Source organism: Papio anubis, chromosome 20 (genome assembly GCF_008728515.1).
Source record: "Papio anubis isolate 15944 chromosome 20, Panubis1.0, whole genome shotgun sequence".
In the NCBI taxonomy this organism is placed as follows: Eukaryota; Metazoa; Chordata; class Mammalia; order Primates; family Cercopithecidae; genus Papio; species Papio anubis.
In genome coordinates, this window is record NC_044995.1 from 42,053,600 (window position 1) to 42,067,984 (window position 14,385).

Genomic DNA, 14,385 nt, shown 5'->3' on the forward strand with positions numbered 1-14,385 from the left:
TCTCGCAGGCTGGAGTGCAATGGCACGATCTGGGCTCACTGCAACCTCCGCAATCTCTCTCTCTCTCTTTTTTTTTTCTTTGAGACGGAATTTCACTCTGTCACCCAGGCTGGAGTGCAGTGGCGCTATCTCTGGCCACTGCAACCCCCACCTCTCGGCTTCAAGCGATTCTCCTGCCCGGGTCTCCCAAGTAGCTGGGACTACAGCCGCGCGTCACCACGCGCAGCAAATTTTTGTATTTTTAGTAGAGATGGAGTTTCACCATGTTGGGCAGGCTGGTCTCAAACTTCCGACCTGAGGTGATCCGCCCACCTCGGCCTCCCCAAGTGCGGGTATTACAGGCGTGAGCCACCGCGCCTGGCGAATTGCTGTTTTAAAAATACACACACACACACACACACACACACTCATAGTTTCTTGGTGGACTTGTCAATTCAGAAAGTATCTGTAGTATCAATGAAAGTGAAAAATTCAACAGGTCCTTTGGACACGCTATTCCACTAATACAAATTTATCCTTGTGCATAGACATCAAGAAGCATTACCAAGTAAAAAAGTAGAGTTCTCTGACTACCAAGTCATTCGCTCAGGGCCAGATTCACAGGCCTCGCCCCGCCTCAACCACGCCTTCATGGCGTGGTCTTCTCGCTGTCTCCCTCCGCCGTCCCCACCTTCGGAGCGTCTTCGTAGTTCCCCAGCCACGCCCTTGGCGCCGGGTCCTGTTGCAGTCTCGTTTCCGTCCCGACTACGTCTTCTCGGCTAGGTCCTTGTCGCCATCCCCGCCCCCAGGGTCTCGTCCCGCCCCAGCCCCGCCTTCCAGCGGTTGTCCGGACCTCTCCCGGCCCCGCAAGCCTCGTCCCGCCCTAGCCACACCTTCCAGGCGTGGTTCTCGTCTGCAGCCCCACCTAGGCCTCGCCCCGGCTTCCGGGCTTGGTCCTCGCCTCTATCCCCGCCTCCGATCTTCGCCCCACCCCAGCCACGCCTTTTGGACTTGGTCCTCGTCTCTAGCCCCGCCCCCGAGCCTCGCCCCAGCCCCGCCTTCCGGACTTGGGTCCGGTCTCTGGCTCCGTCCCTGAGCCTTGCCCAACTCCAGCCACGCCTTCCAGGCTCGGTCCTCGTCTCTAGCACCGCCTCCGATACTCGCCCCACCCCAGCCACGCCTTTCGGACTTGGTCCTCGTCTCTAGCTCCGCCCCCGAGCTTCGCCTCACTCCAGCCCCGCCTTGCGGACTTGGTCTTAGTTCCCAGTCGCGGCCAAATCACGCCTCAGCCACGTCCCGCAAGACTCTCACTGCCTCAGTCACGCTTTCCAGTCTGGTTTCTGGTCCCCATCCGCGGCTGGTCCGGCCCTGGGACCCAATCACTGCCCAGCGAGAGGAAAGTCAAAGCCCTCTACCGGCTACGGGAAGGTCGCGGCCGCCGCCCTGTCAGCCGCCTCGGGGCCCCCGGGGGGACCCCCTCGGGTCTCCTTAACCGGAAGCGGAAGTGCGTGTCGGCGGGATCATGGCGACTTTGGTCGAACTGCCGGACTCAGTCCTGCTTGAGATCTTCTCTTACCTCCCGGTACGGGACCGGATCCGCATCTCCAGGTGCGGCCCCGCCTCCGGGGGGGAAGGGCCGGGCGGAGGGCGCACCTGGGACCTGGAGATGCGATGTGGCCTGGGGCTGGGGTCGTTCTAACCGCGCGTCCCCTCCCCCAGGGTCTGTCACCGCTGGAAGAGGCTGGTGGACGACCGGTGGCTGTGGCGACATGTCGACCTGACGCTCTACACGGTAGGCATGGCTGGCCAGGCGGGCCTGGGCCGCGGTCGCGGTGCCCGGACCCAAAAGACCACCTCTCCCACCCTGGGACAGTATGTCGGTACCCGGGCTGGGGATTTAGAGCCAGGTAGTCCTGGGCCTATCTCGGCATCATCGCTTACCTGCTCCTATTCTACCTCAGGGCCTCAATTTCCCCATCCCTGCAATGGGGATAAAGGACAGTACCTGCCTCACGGGGCTATTGTGGGACTTCACTGAGATCATGCAGGGAAAGGGCTTAGAACAGTCTGGCACATATTTATCATTCGATAAATGCTAATTTATGACTATGTTATCAAGTTTTTGTTTTGTTTTTGAGACAGGGGTCTCGCTCTGCTGCTCAGGCTGGAGTGCAGTGGTGCGATTGTAGCCTCGACCTCCCAAACTCAAGCGATCCTCTCATGTCAGCCTCTTGAGTAGCTGGGACCACAGGCGCTCACCACTATACCCGCTAATCTTTTATTTTTTGTGGAGACAGAGTCTCACTATGTTGCCCAGGCTGGTCTCGAACTCCTGGGCTCAAGTGATCCTCCCGACTTAGCCTCCCAAAGTGCTCAGATTACAGGCATGAGCCACCGCAATTGGCCCACCCAAAACATTTAGAGATATATTTGTTACCCTTTTTGAAACTATTTTCATAGATAACTGCTATTATAAAGTGGATTTGCACCCTTCCTTTTACCTTACTTCATATGTGTGTGTCCATAAACAATTATAGTATTAGTAATGTATTTCTAAACTTCAGGTAATGCTGTTCTACTATTTAGATAGTGTTCTACTTTTAGACTATTTTACTGTATATATCCATCTGTAACTCCCTTTAATACAGTATTGCTTTTGAGGTTATTTTTTTAAGGACAGTCTTGCTATGTTGCTCAGGATGGTCTCGAACTCTTGGACTCAAGTTGTCTCCCACCTCAAGTCTCCTGGAGTGTTGGGGTTACAGGTCTGAGCCACAGCGCCTGGCCTGATATTATGAAACTTAGAGTATTCTCAGTCATTGGTTTTGCAAGGAAAAGTTGATTCATCCATTGGTTTTGTGTGCATTTATGCTCTGCAGTTTATCTTTCTGTAATTAATTTTTTTGAGATGGATCTCACTCTGTAACCCAGGCTGGGGTGCAGTGGCGAAATGATAGCACACTGCAGCCTCAACCTCCGGGGCTCAAGCGATCTTCCTGCCTCAGCTTCCTGAGAAGATTCATTAGAACATGTTTCTTTCTCTCTTGGTTCATGATATAGTTTGGCTGTGTCCCCAACCAAATCTCAACTTCTCAATTTCTAAGCAGCAAAGCACTCAAGAGGTGACTTGGGTACTGTTAAAAGTATTCAGTTTTCTAAGGGAAGCAGAGCTGAAAAGTTTGGAAATTTGCAGCCTGACTATGTGATAGAAAAGAAAAACCCATTTTCTAGGGAGAAATTCAAGCCAGCTGTAGAAATTTACATAAGTAGCAAGGAGTCTAATGGGCTATAGGGAAAATGTCTCCAGGCCATGTCAGAGACCTTCATGGCATCCCCTCTCATCTCAGGCCTGGAAGCCCAGGAGGGAAAAGTGGTTTCCTGGGCCGGGCCCAGGGCCCCCATGCTGCATGCACCCTGGGACTTGGTGCCCTGTGTCCTAGCCGCTCCAGCTGTGGCTGAAAGGGGCCAATGTATAACTCAGACTGTGGCTTCAGAGGGTGGAAGCCCCAAGTCTTGGCAACTTCCACGTGATCTTGAGCCTGCTGGTGCATAGAAGCCAAGAACGGAGGTACGGGGCCGTGCACGGTGGCTCACGCCTATAATCCCAGCACTTTGGGATGCCAAGGCAGGCGGATCACTTGAGGTCAGGAGTTTGAGACCAGCCTGGCCAACATGGTGAAACTCCATCTCTACTAAACATACAACAAATGCGTGGTGGCACATGCTTGTAATCCTAGCTACTTGGGAGGCTGAGGCAGGAGAATCGCTTGAACCCGGGAGGCAGAGGTTGCAGTGAGTCGAGATCATGCCATTACACTCCAGCCTGGGTGACAAGAGCGAAACTCCATCTCAAAAAAAAAAAAAAAGAAAAAAAAAAGAATTGAAGTTTGGGAACCTCTGCCTAGATTTCAGAAGATGTATGAAAACGCCTGGATGTCCAGGCAAAAGTTTGCTACAGGGGTGGGGCCCTCATGGAGAGCCTCTGCTAGGGCAGTGTGGAAGGGAAATGTGAGGTCAGAGCCCCCACACAGAGTCCCTACTGGGGCACTGCCTAGTTGAGCTGTGAGAAGAGGGCCACTGTTCTCCAGATTCCAGAATGGTAGATCCACCCACAGCTTGCACCATGCACCTGGAAAAGCTTCAGACACTGAACGCCAGCCTGTGCAAGCAGCCGGGAGGGAGGCTATACCTTGTAAAGCCATGAGGGGCCAAGCTGCCCAAGACCATGGGAACTCACCTCTTGCATCAGTGTGACCTGGATGTGAGACCTGGAATCAAAGGAGATCATTTTGGAGCTTTGAAATTTGACTGCCCCACTGGATTTCAGACTTGCATGGGGGAACCCCTTTGTTTTGGCCAGTTTCTCCCATTTGGAATGGCTGCATTTACCCGATACCTGTACCCCCATTGTATCTAGGAAGTAACTAGCTAGCTTTTGATTTTACAGGCTCATAGGTGGAAGGGACTTGCCTTGTCTCAGATGAGACTTTGGATTGTGGATTTTTGGATTAATGCTGAATGAGTTAAGACTTTGGAAGACTGTTGGGAAAGCATGATTGGTTGTGAAATGTGAGGACATGAGACTTGGAGGGACCAGGGGTGATGTGATATGGTTTGGCTGTGTCCCCACCCAAATCTCAACTTGAATTGTATTTCCCAGAATTCCCATATGTTGTGAGAGGGACCCAGGGGGAGATAATTGAATCATAGGGGCTGGTCTTTTGCATGCTATTCTTGTGATAGTGAATAAGTCTCACGAGATCTGATGGGTTTATCAGGGGTTTCCACTTTTGCTTCGTTCTCATTTTCTCAATTTTTTTTTTTTTTTTTTTTTTTTGAGATGGAGTCTTGCTCTGTTGCCAGGCTGGAGTGCAGTGGCACGATCTTGGCTCACTGCAACCTCTGCCTCCTGGGTTCAAGCAATTCCCCTGCCTCAGCTTCCTGAGTACCTGGCACTACAGGTGCGTGCCACCACACCAAGCTAATTTTTTGTATTTTTTAAATTATTTATTTATTTTTCTTTGAGACAGAGTCTTGCTCTGTCACCAGGCTGGAGTGCAGTGGTGCAATCTCGGCTCACTGGAACCTCTGCCTCCCGTGTTCAAGCAATTATCCTGCCTCAGCCTCTCGAGTAGCTGGGACTACAGGCGTGTGCCACCACACTTGGCTAATTTTTTTTTGTATTTTAGTAGAGACGGGGTTTCGTCATGTTGGCCAGGATGGTCCCAATCTCCTGACCTCGTGATCTGCCCGCATCGGCCTTCCAAAGTGCTGGGATTACAGGCATGAGCCACTGCACCTGGCCTTCTTTCTCATTTTCTCTTGCCACTGCTATGTAAGAAGTGCCTTTCGCCTCCTGCCGTGATTTTGAGGCCTGCCCAGCCGTGTGGAACTGTAAGTCCCATTAAACCTCTTTTTCTTACCAGTTTCAGGTATGTTTTTATCAGCAGCATGAAAATAGACTAATACAGTTTGTATTACATGGGTTTACATATGCATGTATAAAAGGCAAATGCAAGCATGCTTTCTTAAGGATTGATAATAAGCTATTTTCTTTCAGTGAATGGAAGAGCTTGATATAGAAACACCTTTTTGGCCGGGCGCGGTGGCTCACTCCTGTAATCCCAGCGCTTTGGGAGGCTGAGGCGAGCAGATCACTTGAGATCGGGTGTTTGAGACCAGCCTGACCTACATAGAGAAATCCCATCTCTACTAAAAATACAAAATTAAGGCCAGGCATGGTGGCTCATGCCCATAATCCCAGCACTTTGGGAGGCCATGGTGGTCGAATCACGAGGTCAGGAGATCAAGACCATCCTGGCTAACATAGTGAAACCCCATCTCTACTAAAAATACAAAAGAAAGCACAGCCGGGTGTGGTGGCACATGCCTGTAGTACCAGCTACTCGGGAAGCTGAGGCAGGAGAATTGCTTGAATCTGGGAGGCGGAGGTTGGAGTTAGCTGAGATCACACCACTGCACTCCAGCCTGGGCAACAGAGAGAGACTCCGTCTCAAAAAAAAAACCAAAAATACAAAATTAGCCAGGCATGGTGGCACATGCTTGTAATCCCAGCTACTCGGGAGGCTGAGGCCAGAGAATCGCTTGAACCCAGGAGGCGGAGGTTGTGGTGACCGAGATCGTGCCACTGCATTCCAGCCTGGGCAACAAGAGCAAAACTCCGTCTCAAAAAAAAAGAAAAGAAAAGAAACACCTTTGTAAGCACACATGAAGAATATGTTATTAGACAATTTTCCTTTTTCCATTAGGCCCTATGATGTCAAGTAGAGAAATCCAGCAATAAAAGGCAGATGTAAGCATGCTATTTTTTTCTTTTTAAGATAACATGTACTTATAATGAAATGCCCAGTGCTATCAATTATGTATGCTTTTTATTTTCTACTAAGTCTAACTTCCCAGGGTTGATTTTTGCAGCTTCCACTGTACCAGGCTGTGATTTTTTTGAGACGGAGTTTCGCTTTTGTTGCCCAGGCTGATACAATGGCACAATCTCGGCTCATCGCAACCTCTGCCTCTCAGGTTCAAGAGATTCTCCTGCCTCAGCCTCCCAAGTAGCTGGGATTACAGGCATGCACTACCACACCTGGCTAATTTTGTATTTTTAGTAGAGACGGGATTTCTCCATGTTGGTGAGGCTGGTCTTGAACTCCTGACCTCGGGTGATCCGCCTGCCTCAGCCTCACAAAGTGCTAGGCTTGAGCCACCACTCCTGGCTGTGATTTTTTTTTTTTTTTTTTTTTGAGACAGAGTCTCACCCTGTCGCCCAGGCAAGAGTGCAGTGGTGTGATCTCAGTTCACTGCAGCCTCCACCTCCCAGAGCTGGTTCTCATGCCTTCGCCTCCTAAGTAACTGGGACTACAGGTCCCTGCCACTTTGCCCAACTATTATTTTTATTTTTAGTTTTAGTTTTTTGTTTATGTTTTGAGGCAGAGTTTCACTCTTGTCACCTAGGCTGGTGCAATCTTGGCTCACTACAACCTCTGCCTCCTGGGTTCAATCAATTCTCCTGCCTCAGCCTCCCAAGTAGCTGGGAATACAGGCGCCCACCACCACGCCCAGCTAATTTTTGTATTTTTAGTAGAAACGGGATTTCACCATTTTGGCCAGGCCGGTCTCAAACTCCTGACCTCGAGTGATCCACCCGCCTCAGCCTTCCAAAGTGCTGAGATTATAGGCGTGAGCCACCATGCCTGGCTTTCTAAAATTTTTAGTAGAGACAGGATTTCGCCACGTTGCCCAGGCTGGTCTTGAACTCTTGAGCTCAGGCAATCCACCCACCTTGACCTCCCAAAGTGCTGGGATTGCAGGTGTGAGCCACCGTGCCCAGCCTTTTCATTTGTTGTTTTGTTTTTTTAACATAGACCTAATTTACTCCGGGTAGTTTTCACCTTTTAAAATTTTATTCTGTGTTGCTTATTTCTACTGGAGGTGATCATTAAGAAACAGGTAAAATGTCAATGAGTTGTTTTGCTCTCTTTCTTAGTCCAGAAAAATCGTAAGAATCTATTGCTAAAGGTAGATTCTGTTAGTATCTTTTTCCCCCCAGCAGATTTATCCTTTTTTTTTTTCTTTTTTTTTGAGACGGAGTCTCATTCTATCACACAGGCTGGATTGCAGTGGCACGATCTCAGCTCACTGCAACCTCTGTCTCCTGGGTTCAAGCGATTCTCTTGCCTCAGCCTCCTGAGTAGCTGGGATTACAGGCACTCGCCACCACGTCCAGCTAATTTTTGTATTTTTGGTAGAGACATGGTTTCACCATGTTGGCCAGGCTGGTCTTAAACTCCTGACCTCAAATGATCTACCCACCTCGGCCTCCCAAAGTGCTTGGATTACAGGCATGAGCCAGTGCGCCTGGCCCCCACCAGATTTATTCTAAGTGGCTGAGTGCAGTGGCTCATTACTGTAGGCCCAGCACTTTGAGGGGCTGAGATGGGAGGATCGCTTGAATCCAGGAGTTGGAGACCGGCCTGGGCAACGTAGCAAGACCTCGTCTCTACTAAAAATAACAAAAATTAGCTGGGCATGTGTCAGAAGTCCCAGCCACTTGGGAAGCTGAAGTGGGAGAATCACTTGAGCCTAGGAAGTCCAGGCTGCAGTGAGCCATTATCTCACCACTGCACTCTAGCCTGGGTGACAGAGCAAGACCCTGTCTCAAAAAAAAAAAAAAAAAAAAGATTTGTTCAAAGCCCTAGCAGGCAAGATGGTGCACTCAAACCGTCTTGTTGAACCTGGGGAGGTTGAACCTGGGGAGGAGACTGGCTAGGGAAGGGCAGAAGCAGGGCACCAGAATCCCCCACCCTGGGGATGTGTGTCTCCAGCCCAGCAGGGGCCTTGGAAACTCCATACCTCTCACTGTGTCACCCCAATCCCTGGCTCTTACAGATGCGACCTAAAGTCATGTGGCACCTCCTTCGAAGGTACATGGCATCCCGGCTCCATTCCCTGCGGATGGGTGGCTACTTGTTCTCTGGCTCCCAGGCCCCCCAGTTGTCCCCTGCTCTGTTGAGAGCCCTGGGCCAGAAATGCCCCAACCTGAAGCGCCTCTGCCTACACGTGGCCGACCTGAGCATGGTGCCCATCACCAGCCTGCCCAGCACCCTGAGGACCCTGGAGCTGCACAGCTGCGAGATCTCTATGGCTTGGCTCCACAAGCAGCAGGACCCCACCGTGCTGCCACTGCTCGAATGCATCGTGCTGGACCGCGTCCCCGCCTTCCGCGACGAGCACCTGCAGGGCCTGACGCGCTTCCGGGCCTTGCGCTCGCTGGTGCTGGGTGGCACCTACCGTGTGACCGAGACAGGGCTGGATGCTGGCCTGCAGGAGCTCAGCTATCTGCAGAGGCTCGAGGTGCTGGGCTGCACCCTGTCTGCTGACAGCACCCTGCTGGCTATCAGCCGCCACCTCCGGGATGTGCGCAAGATCCGGCTGACCGTGAGGGGCCTCTCTGCCCCTGGCCTGGCTGTCCTGGAGGGAATGCCGGCCTTGGAGAGTCTGTGCCTGCAGGGTCCCCTCATCACCCCGGAAATGCCCTCCCCCACTGAAATCCTCTCCTCCTGCCTCACTATGCCCAAGCTCAGAGTCCTTGAGCTGCAGGGGCTGGGCTGGGAGGGTCAGGAGGCGGAGAAGATCCTGTGTAAGGGGCTGCCCCACTGTATGGTCATTGTCAGGGCCTGCCCCAAAGAGTCTATGGACTGGTGGATGTAACTACTCCACCTGTCCCTGGGAGCCATCCTAGCTTTCATCGTTGAGCCCCAGACCCTCTGAGCAGCACTTTGAAGAGGGTAGATAATCAGACTTGAGGAAATTCAAAGCCCCAGGTTGACAGAACAGAGGCCTAGTGACCTCCAGACCATTGGAATCACTGTTTGCCAGCTGTGTGGCCTTGGTCATATCATCAGCCTCTGGGAAGCCTAGTTCCCACATCTGGAAATAAGGATGATCATAGCTACCTCATGGTTACATTGCAAAGCCTTACTCAAAAAGCTCCCAGCCTCCAGAGGCTCTCGATGAAGAGTCACCTTCACGGTCGTCCTCAGGAACAGGACAGATGAAGAAGGGGTGAGGTTAAGACTTAGGGGCACCCGAGGGGCTGAGCCCCCTTATGAGTACCCAAGAAGGACTGTCTATGCATGCACACCCACAAGCCTATATCCCATTTGTATACCTACACGCACGCAAGAGACGCGGAGAGATAGGCAACGCAGACTCGCTATTCAATGATTGATATGCTCATAAAAGCTCTCAATTCTATTTTCTGTATTTTGTATGCTGTATTTTCCAAGACATATTATTTTGCTATTAAAGAAAAAAATCATTTTTTTTTTCCCAAGAAGTATTCACTTTATTCATTCAACCAATGTGTCTTGAGCTTCTACTATTTTGCAGGCACTATTTTAGGTTCTGGGAAACTGGGCCACAACAATGAACAAAACTGACAAGACCCTGCCCTCATAGATCTCATAGAGGAGAAGACAGGACAACAAACAGGTAAACCAATCGATGTTTTAATTTTTTTGGGCAGGGACAGAGTCTTACTCTGTCACTCAGGCTGGAGTGCAATGGTGTGATCTCGGCTCACTGCACCCTCCACCTCCTGGGTTCAAGTGATTCTCCTGCCTCAGCCTCCCGAGTAGCTGGGATTACAGGCGCCTGCCACTATGCCTAGATAATTTTTTGTATTTTTAGTAGAGATGGGGTTTCACCATGTTGGTCAGGCTGATCTCAAACTCCTGACCTCATGATCTGCCTGCCTTGGCCTCTCAAAGTGCTGGCATTACAGGTGTGAGCCACTGCACCTGGCCACCATGTTGTAATTTTGGAGACTCTGAGCCAATACACCAGGGTCATGTAATGGAACCACACTTGCATGGTTAAGTGAGCAGGGCAGGCCTCTGTGCTGAGATCTGAGAGATGAAGAGAAAGCAAAAGTCAGAAGAGCTAGGGGAAAAGAGGGAAGGCCAGCACAGCTGAGAATGAACTTGGCATTTTCCAGAAACGGAAAGCAGGTTGTGTGGCAGAATGAGCAGGGGGAAGAGCTGTCTAAAGTGAGGTCAGGGCCGGGCATGGTGGCTCACATGTGTAATCCCAGCACTTTGGGAGGCTGAGCTGGGTGGATGACTTGAGCCCAGGAGTTCAAGGCCAACCTGGGACATCTGAGGCAGGCGAATCACTTTGAGTTCAGGAATTCGAGACCAGCTTGGTGAAACCCTATTTCTACAGAAAAAATTAGCCAGGTGTGGTGGTGTGTATCTACCCAGCTACTCCCTGGTTTCCCAACTATTCAGGAGGCTGAGGTAGGAGGATTGCTTAAGCCTGGGACTCGGAGGTTGCAGTGAGCTGTGATCACCACTGCACTCCAGCCTGGGTGACAGCGTGAGACCCTGGTCTCAAAAAAAATAAATAAACAAAAGGAGATAATGGGAACAGGAGTGGGCAGGGCCTCGCAGGTGGCTCAGGCTTTAGGGGTTCAGTAAGTAACAACTCCTTTTCCTGCCTTTCGAGTCTGAACCACTTGAAAGATGCAGGTGTCAGATTGTAATCGTGGGCGCCCACCTCTGAGATGAGCGTTGCTGTGTGTGGCTAAGCCCCGGCTCTGTGGGTTCACTGCCGGCTCAGCAGGCCAGGATGCCTCCTCTGGTACTTAGACCCAGGTTGGAGAAGAGGGCTGAGCTGGGTACACTTGGTTTCTTATTCCAAACTCACCCATCAGAGAAGAGCTGGAGGTGTTCCTCCCATGCTCTTCCCACTCAGAGTTGCAGTAGAAATTCCTTCTCTCTCTCTCTTTTTTTTTTTTTTTTGAAATTGAGTCTCGCTCTGTCGCCCAGGCTGGAGTACAGTGGCACAATCTCATCTCACTGCAACCTCCGCTTCCCAAGATCAAGCGATTCTCCTGCCTCAGCCTCCTAAATAGGTGGGATTATAGGCATGCACCACCATGCCCGACTAATTTTTGTATTTTTAGTAGAGCCGGAGTTTCACCATATTGGTCAGGCTGGTCTCAAACTCCTGACCTTGTGATCTGCCTGCCTCAGCATCCCAAAGCACTGGGATTACAGGTGTGAGCCACCGCACCTGACTTTTTTTTTTTTTTTTTTTTTTAATGGAGATGGTGCCAGGCACGGTGTGTCCCATGCCTGTAATTCCAGCATTTTGGGACACCAAGGCGGGAGGATCATTTGAGGTCAGGAGTTGGAGACCAGCCTGGCCAACATGGCGAAACCCTGTCTCTACCAAAACTACAAAGATTAATTGGACCTGGTGGCACATTCCTATAATCCCAGCTACTCAGGAGGCTGAGGCAGGAGAATCGCTTGAACCCTGGAGAGGGAGGTTGCAGAGAGCTGAGATCGTGCTGCTGCACTCCAGCCTGGGCAACAGGGCGAGACTGTTTCAAAAATAAATAAATATAGATAGATAGATAGATAGATAGATAGATAGATAGATAGATAGCGAGAAAGAGAGAGAGAGACAGGGGTCTCCTTATGTTGCCGAGACTGGTCTCGAACTCCTGGGCTGAAGCCATCCTACTTCAGCCTCCCAAGTAGCTGGGACTACAGGAATGTGCCATCACGCCTGGCTAATTTTTATTTTTTGTAGAGATGGGGTCTCACTATGTTGCCCAGGCTGGTCTCTAACTCCTAAGTGCAAATAATCCTCCTGCCTTGGCCTGCCAAAGTACTGGGATTACAGGCATGAGCAGCCTCACCTGAAATTCCTTCTCCATCTGGTCACACGAGGGCTAGGGTATGAGTGTGCCCCTGATGTGGCCGTAGTCAGGGTCTGATTGTCCAGTGCTGTGACCAACCCCAGCAGCTCCAGCCCAGGACATCTGGGGGCTGGGTTGAACCAGGTGGAAACATAGAGATTGGTGAAGTCTCAGAGCCTGTGGGGGCAAGGAGGGAAATGAGGTCTATTAGACTTGCAGAGAGTGTCTGGAGAGCTGGGGTCAGTTTGGGAGAATATGAGGGTGACTCAACACCAGCCCTGTGCTGGACTCTGCAGGTGGTTCTGGAAGTGTATTGCCGATGCCCCAACCTGGAACAACTCCATGGGAAAAAAGCTTCCTTTCTTTCTCCTCCCTGCCTTTCCAGTAGGAAGGGAGCAGCAGGCATTAATTTTAGTTTTTTGTTTGTGTTTTGGAGAAGCAAGTCTCACTCTGTCACCCAAGCTGGAGTACAATGGTGCCATCTCAGCCCACTGCATCCTCTGCCTCCTAGGTTTAAGTTTCAGCCTGCCTTAGCCTCCCGAGTAGCTGGGATTACAGGCACATGCCACTACACCCAGCTAATTTTTATATTTTTAGGAGATGGGGTTTCACCATGTTGGCCAGGCTGGTCTCAAACTCCCGGCCTCAAGTGATCCGCCTGCCTTAGCCTCCCAAAGTGCTGGGATTACAGGTGTGAGCCGCCACGACTGGCCAGCAGGCATTAATTTTGAAGCAGGTAAGTGTTTACAGGCAGTGCTAGCAGATGGGGGAGGAAAGTCCTGATCTGTAGCGTTTGCTGATTACTATGTTGTAAACACTGTCTGATCACAGCTGGTTTCAAGCTACCAACAGTTTAACAACTGGCTCACAAAATAATTGAAGATTCAGCATTTGGCTCTCTTGAGCCACAGCATAACACTGGTTACAGGTGTCTCTTCCTGGGCTTACCCTGTGGAGAATTCATTCTGCCTTAGTGACCTCTAACATGGGCCTTGACCCGAGGGGTGATGGGGTGATGGGATATCAGACAGAGCTTCTCCCCTTTTGGGACCTCTCTGCCCCTGATCATTGCTTTCTCCCAGATAAGGGGCTGGGGGCTTCAGGGCTGCCCTCCACTGAAGGCAAAGCATAATCACAATAGCTGACATTTATTATTATTTTATTTTTATTTATTTATTTTGAGACACGGTCTTACTCCATCACCCAAGTTGGAGTTCAATAGTGTGACTGTAGCTCACTGCAGCCCCAAATTCTGGGTTCAAGCAGTCCTCCCACATCATCCTCCCCAGTAGCTGGGAATACAGGCATGTACCACCACACCTGGCTAATTTTTAAAAATAATAGGCCGGGCACGGTGGCTCATGCCTGTAATCCCAGCACTTTGGGAGGCCGAGGCAGGCGAATCATGAGGTCAGGAGATTGAGACCATCTTGGCTAACATGGTGAAACCCCGTCTCTACTAAAAATACAAAAAATTAGCTGGGCATGGTGGTGGGCGCCTGTAGTCCCAGCTACTCTAGAGGCTGAGGCAGGAGAATGGTGTGAACCCGGGAGGTGGAGCTTGCAGTGAGCAGAGATTGCGCCACTGCACTCCAGCCTGGGTGACAGAGCGAGACTCCATCTCAAAAAAATAATAATAATAATAATTTTTTTTTTTTTGTAGAGACATGGTCTCACCATGTTGCCCAGATTGGTCTCAAACTCCTTGGCTCAAGCGATCCTCCTGCCTCAGCCTCCCAAAGTGGTGAGATTACAGGCGTGAGCCACCACACCCAGCCTATTGAGTGCTTCTTATGTGGCAGGCCGTGTGCTCAGTCCTTCATGCATGAACTTCTATCAGCAGCCCACTGAGCGAGGTAGAGATGAAGATACTGAGGCACAGAGAAGTTAAGTTGCCCAAAGCAACATAGCTGGTAAAGTAGAACCTGAGTAATCTTACTCCACAATCTTGCCCAGGATATAAAGCTGCCATGCTGCCATGCAACAGTATCTGAAAGGGAGGCCCAGTAACCGGGCCTCATCAGGGGCTGTGAAGGCAGTCATGACTCCATCTTGGATGCCGACTGCCATCTTGACTTCCAGTTAACGCAACTCCTGAGAACAACTCCAACATTTCTACGTTGCTGTTTTTTTTGGTTTTTTTTGTTTTTTTTTAAGACGGAGTTTTTGTTCTTGTT

The 14,385-nt window shown here is 50.7% G+C and overlaps 2 protein-coding genes across 6 annotated transcripts in view; both read left to right on the top strand.

Annotated features, from left to right (window-relative positions):
• The first annotated feature begins 1,061 nt into the window (after window positions 1-1,061).
• FBXL12 (F-box and leucine rich repeat protein 12) lies at window positions 1,062-9,832 on the top strand. Of its 4 annotated transcripts, none has more exons than XM_009193448.4 (4): window positions 1,063-1,587; window positions 1,699-1,771; window positions 6,249-6,292; window positions 8,386-9,832. In XM_009193448.4, exon 4 carries the CDS (start codon window positions 8,386-8,388, stop codon window positions 9,205-9,207), a length of 822 nt encoding a protein of 273 aa, XP_009191712.1. In that variant the 5' UTR covers window positions 1,063-1,587; window positions 1,699-1,771; window positions 6,249-6,292; the 3' UTR covers window positions 9,208-9,832. The 4 variants fall into 4 exon arrangements, with proteins under 4 accessions (XP_003914895.1, XP_009191712.1, XP_009191713.1 ...); XM_009193449.4 differs by having other exon boundaries at window positions 1,063-1,561; window positions 8,386-9,829; XM_003914846.5 differs by lacking the exon at window positions 6,249-6,292 and having other exon boundaries at window positions 1,062-1,587; window positions 8,386-9,829.
• A 74-nt stretch (window positions 9,833-9,906) lies between these two features.
• ZNF846 (zinc finger protein 846) overlaps window positions 9,907-14,385 on the top strand; it is a 52,258-nt gene continuing 47,779 nt past the window's right edge. For both annotated transcript variants that reach the window (XM_009193436.4, XM_009193437.4), the window contains exon 1: window positions 9,907-9,990. The gene's annotated coding sequence lies outside the window, so the exon portion shown is untranslated. The remainder of the gene's footprint in view (window positions 9,991-14,385) is intronic.